Raw genomic sequence first — 6,138 nt, 5'->3', positions numbered from 1 at the left:
AAATTGCAAATAACCAGAGCAATTAAAATAAACTCTTTAAAAGGTTTGTCACTTGCCATTTATCTACCCATAAAATTTCACAGAARTATCAATTGTTTCGAACTACAAAAGTTTATATTTGGAAGAGAGAGGAACAAACACTATCAATCAGCAGTTTAACTGAGACATCAAATGGCTGAGGATATTTCTATCACTTTCCATATATTTGAATCAATAAAGAAATCATACATGGAGAAATCAAGTAATTCAGCATCCTTTCTATCCTGCATTTACCTTGCAAATGGTTTTCCACTATAAAAGAGCCATAAGCCCATTTGATGATTTAATGATACGCAAGCAATCTGTCATTCAAGGCAACATGACAGCATATAGATTTCACTGCAGGCACATGCAACGGTTATTCACAATGGAAGGAACAATCCTGCTAAACATGCACACACTGATGGGTGCTAAAATTAACTGAAATTATTCASAAAAACAAGTTAGGGGTTGAGATGAACAGCTGATATAGAACATCCAAATGTAGCMAAAAAGCAGATAAAAGTGTTTGGAGAAAAAAACAAATATGGAAAGTATTATTGTGTAAGTCACTGTGCAAGACTGTTACATGGCTTYACCTAGCAGATTGACTATATCTCCAGTGTGACACTTGAGTAAAATGAGTAACTTTCACCTGCATCAGTTAAGAATCCTTACTGCTGTACTTTCTGTAGTCTTGGAAGAGATTGGTCCAAATATCTGGACTACAGATAGCAGAAAACAGAGGTGGTCTATAGAGAGACACAGGTTTCCAAGTATAAAATCCTCCCTYGAGAGAAAGCAGTGACAATACATTAATTTTATTTAGAAAGCAGAATGATCTGACCATTTCCCAGGCTCCGCTTTTTCATATTAGAACAAAAAGGGAGAAAAGAAGGTGGCAAGACAAAGCATGAGATTTGAAGCCAATGAAAAAGAAACAAATCCTCATTCACACATACAGAATGAAGTGCAAGAAGAAAAAAAAACTGAAGTTTTGGAAAGGCTGAACGTAATTTGTGAATCAGGCTCACTTYGCCACCTTCAAATTAGGGAGAGCAAAGCACCAATCTTTCTTCAGTCTGCAACAGTAATATGAAGATAAGAGAAAGTATTGCTTAGAGGTACAACTCTTTTACAGCCTAGAAGCTAGAAAAGCAGCTTAGTATTGGAACTTGATCTTATCTAGCCAGAATCTAAAGAACTGAACTAAGCATCACCCTTTAGCAGAGACATCTCATGCTCAGTCAGTCCACAGCAGGAAAAAACAGAGTTTGCTGCCACTGAACTGACAGAATCTTTGTCCACACTTCAACTATAATCACAAGAATTAAAGTAAAACTGTTTCTACCAAAGTGACAGATGATCCTTTTTCTTATTGATATACTCCTCAAAAGGTACCTTATCTGTTAAAGCTAAGCTACAAGTCATTTAAAAGGTCACATCTTATTTCCATGAGAACCAATTTTTAATATTGCTAATGTTCATGGCAGATGTAACGAGTCAAGGTGAATTTCTTTTTCTAATCACGCAAGACAATACAGAACAACAGTCAAAGAGAAAAACTTATGGCCAAGTGGGTGAAAATCATGTAATTGGTTCTCAAAGTAAGAATCTACACCTTACTATAAAAGTAGCTGTTCTATTTCAGTGGAATTAGGTGGCTAGAATAAACTGCCAAGTGGCTACCCCAGAGTATGTCACTTAAGATAGCAAATTATAATTCAGAGTCACTATAATCCCTAAAGTTTTAAACTTATAAATTATTCATTTTTAGAAGAATAAACATAAAACAGTTAAAATCACACAAATGATGATGGAAAACATGTCATATTTCTTCCCTTAGTGCCAGTTTCTTAAGTTTTTCCTTGCACAGCATTTTTAAGTCTAAGATTTTAAGTCTTCTTCTAAGATTTCAGGATAAACAAGTGTTTTAATGTCTGCTCATTTTCCCCACTCTTACAGTTATGGTAAGTATACTGAGTATTTAAAAAGCAACTTAAATCATTTTCATAGGTATAATTCTTACTGCACAACAGGAAAATAACGAACATTTCAAAAGATACCAGTCCAAAAAAGAAAAGAAAGATTCAGACAGGTTTTCTTGAATTGTATTTCAGCTTTAATAGAGTCAGAATTTGAAACCATCAGAAATAATCTATACATCTATACACAGGCTTAAGAGCATGACGAAGTAGCTATGGTTTCCTATGTACAATCAGCTGAAATAACACAATAGATATATGTCTGACTAGGAACAATAAACATTTTTTTACATGATTATTTAGCTGTTTTTGATCGTAGACGTCGTTTCATGATCAGGTGATCGCTTTCCTTTTCTTTCTGTTCCATAAAAATCTGAAAGAGGTATTTCAAAAGTTACTCAGCTTTTCCTCAGAAACTTCTAGCACGCAACATTGCATATTAAACAGTGACCCTGTTAGACTCTTCTAGATTCATGTAAGTAACTACATGATTTTTCCCACAAGCTGTTTACAGAAAGAAAGATGCCTATTATCTTTTAAATGAAGGCCCGTAGGACACAGAACATTTTCAGTACACAGTACGAAATTAGTTCATGGATTAAGTGGCCAACTACTGAGAATATATCAAATTTAGCTTATGTAGTGTCCAAAACTGCTAGGAAAAAGCTGATCTGAAAGCTACTTTCTCTTCTAAACTCTGAGACTAATTTCATGAAACAGGAAGTGTTTAAAAAGTCTATTTTTAGCTTAAATTCCTTCTATTCCTTTCTATGACTTTGCCAGGATACAAGTCTCTCTCACTTTTCCTTTCACATCTGTGCTTCTCAGCCTTTTTTGTCTGCATTTGTGTCTTGTTTTCTGCTCATGGACACTCAGCATTYTGCTTTATCTCTTTCATTCATACAACTTACAGAAAAAAGTCAAAGGGGTATCTTAGATTAGGCCACAACTTGCCATAGTGAAGCAAAGAAAGGCTTGAACAGAATAAAGTGATGTAATTACAACAGTGCAAGAGTCCTCTCAGCATCAGACCTACTGACACAGCCATAAAATTGCACTTCAGTAACTCCACTTCAGGTCCTGGTATTTAAAACTCAGACTGGCTTAGGCAGGACAACCTAGTTTTAAGCATATCCAAAAGCCTTTCTGAACAGTGCTCTGGAGAAACACGGATGTATCCACATTCTGAAGTAATCCAAAGATCATCCAGGTATAAACAGGGTTTGGGACTACCTTAGGTACTCGCTTCCCTTGCAAAGTTAATTGTGGGGCAGAATAGCATTTTTAGTGTTGCAAACATGCAGCCCCTAGTTAATGCTTCACTTGCAGTCTCTATTTCTATTTTTCCTTTATGCTACACGTAAATGAATACTATTTGCTRGAACAACAAATTATGATTCAACCACTGCAGTAGAGGAAAAAAAAATCCCCACATACCATAGCTAAAATATCTATGCACTCAAATTCAGACAGATATCTCCAGGATTGCTATATCATATATACAGTAACCTAGCAGTCAAATAGCTACAGCAAAAAAAGCTGAAAAATGGAGAAAAGTAAAACAGCAAGGTTAAGACCAAAAAGAATGACTAGGCAGAATCAAGAAAAAAGTATTTTCAAACTCTTTCTCAAACCGATTAGACYTTCAGACCCTAACAGTTTATTTTAAGCCAAGACTGCAGAAATACTTACTTTACCAAACAGTAACCTGGAATCACTTACCGAAGAAGCAGGGATATCTAGAGGACYGGAAATGTCAGTTGAATACAGTTTTCTCCTGGCTCGTTTTGGCTTGACCTCATTTTCTTTGAGACTTTCTGGTTCTGCAGACTTAGGGGAGCTTATCGTTGCAATTAGTTTCTTTGCTAGAAGAAAAAAWTTATTATAAATCAATATCTTACTGGTCTTGTGAGCCCCAAAACTAATGATTAAGATTAATTTAGTTTAAGAAAACCTGTTTCAACAGATGTTGAATGTTCTTATAAATTCAGAAGTAGTATCTGGCTACTGCTGAGACCATACTGCTATGGAATCTGAGGGCTGCTCTGAAGAMGTATTCTCTTTTAGGCACATTCTCTTAAAGGGCACATTCAAATAGCACATCAAACCAATAAGGGTACTGATTTCATTTGAAGTTAGATGCCTCAGTAGGAGCTGAAAAATGGGCTTAACATCTTTGTGCTGACAGAGTGAAGGGTAGAGTCAATTTTCTCTATATATTTGTATAGCTTCAGACTAGATTTCTAATRAGAAGCGTGTATTATGAACTAGAGGGAAAATAAAGCCTCAACAACACTAAGCTCTGAGAACAGGCAAAGAAATTAGGGATGTGGAAATAACGGCTGCAAGAAAAACTACTTCTATTTTCATTTCTTTGCTGTGACTCTTTTGCTGGAATTCAGTATTTCCAGGGTGAAATTTTGAGTTGTCTGAGAATGAATTGAGAACAATGCACAGTCCTCATTGCTATTCCACTACTGTTGTCTAAGCTATTCGGCAGTAAAGCATGCACTCTAGWAGCATGTTTTGAAGTTGGTACAAAGATCCTAATTTTAAGTACCTACGTAAAATGACAGCTGACCTGGTTTTAACAAACCAAATAACAATGTCTTTTAGAATTTAACTCTAACAACCCCTTGTGCCCACTGCCCCACTTGACCYCATTCCCTTTATTTATTTAAACCCCAGTAACTTAGAATTCACACGCTACTATGGGGAAGAACAAAAAAATATTGCTCAGTGGAAAGTCTTGGCAATTACACTTCCCAAGGCTACACTTAAACATAAYAAATTCATCAATTGCCTTACAGTCAGTTGATTAAAGTTTTCAAAATATTTTAGTCAGATACCAGTTTCAGATGCTGTAGAACTAATTCTCCCCTCCCTTCCCCTATATATATAAAAAATGATTAACACAGTTTCCACAGAAACAAAGTTGGGGAGGAGATTGCTTAAAGAAAGAGATAGGATACATGGCTTGGATTCAGCTCTTGACTCTTATRCTAGTAGCAAAAGTTTCCTCAAAAATTTCTTTAACTGTTTTAATGTAAGAAAGAACAAAATAACTCAGACRTTTTGAAATTAAAATCAGTTACCATTGCTGTTATGTTGAATTTATACACATACATCCTCCACCGCATCCTCTCATCCCACCTAATCTACCTTCTTCATTTAACCTAAACCTTAGAATTACGAGCTCCATGCAGTCAAAGTCAAGTCTTTTCTACTCTGCAAGATCTGATGCAACAGGCCTCATTTCAGACATGGTTTCATGAACAACTTTATACAACAGATACTGCCTTTAGCTACATACGAATTGTTACAGTAGCTACAAGTCTTTCTGCAAAGCCGAGTAGAACACATGGGCGGGGCAGGAGGGGATTTTTCTCTTTACAAACCTTTAGAATGAATAATAGTAGGAGAACTTTGGAAAAAGTCTCCAATTTTTTGTAGGGTTCCATCCTTCTTCCTAGCTGACTTTGTACTTGAAGTAGATTCTTGTTTTCTTAATGGATATTCTTTTCTAAATGACTGTGTGGTAGGCATCTAAACAGAAACACGAGATCATTATTTAAGTGGAAATTTGGCTTCAAGTTTAATTCAGTTTTGACTTTAATTTAAATATTATTTTTAGGTTGGCACTTTGAATTTTGCTGCTGACACCTCTGTTCATTACACTAATGATATGAAAACAACAATTTAGAGAATCTCATTTTACACTCAGAAAAAAAAATCCCTCAAAATTTGACAGATGACATTTAAGGGCATGAGTAATATATGAAACTACAAGCAAAGTTACTTAAGAAAGGATTCCATGATGTAGAGTATTTCATTACACAAACTATTCTATTTACAAATAGAACAGAAGGATTACTGACAAGAAGATCTACTACCTACTCTGAATTTGCCCAGGTCTCTGGGCTTAAGAACATGCCCATTTTGTGCATATGGATGATATGAGCCTTAGTTTTACTTCAAAGGCATCACCTACAACAGCACGTACCCTAATAAGGTCAAACTTGTCTTCATAGCTATCTAGCATGCAACTTCCACTTAAATCATTATACACAACTACTAGTGTATATTCTTGCCAAATACATACTTAATATCTTCAGTTAGCTTAAGAGAGTTTAAC

The 6,138-nt window shown here is 35.5% G+C and overlaps 1 protein-coding gene across 3 annotated transcripts in view; it reads right to left on the bottom strand.

The window, feature by feature from the left end:
• Positions 1 to 2,117: 2,117 nt before the first annotated feature.
• The window catches only part of KIF20B (kinesin family member 20B), a 41,967-nt gene continuing 37,946 nt past the window's right edge, over positions 2,118 to 6,138 (bottom strand). For all 3 annotated transcript variants that reach the window (XM_085324829.1, XM_085324831.1, XM_085324830.1), the window contains 3 exons: positions 5,402 to 5,549; positions 3,726 to 3,868; positions 2,118 to 2,376 (listed from right to left, as the gene is read on the bottom strand). In XM_085324829.1, coding sequence (XP_085180955.1) covers positions 2,299 to 2,376; positions 3,726 to 3,868; positions 5,402 to 5,549 — 369 coding nt within the window. In that variant the 3' untranslated portion in view covers positions 2,118 to 2,298. The remainder of the gene's footprint in view (positions 2,377 to 3,725; positions 3,869 to 5,401; positions 5,550 to 6,138) is intronic.

The sequence above is a fragment of the Rhea americana genome, unplaced genomic scaffold (assembly GCF_003343005.1).
Source record: "Rhea americana isolate MKP2758 unplaced genomic scaffold, rheAme1 scaffold_93, whole genome shotgun sequence".
In the NCBI taxonomy this organism is placed as follows: Eukaryota; Metazoa; Chordata; class Aves; order Rheiformes; family Rheidae; genus Rhea; species Rhea americana.
This window is presented reverse-complemented; position numbering and strand designations above follow the sequence as displayed.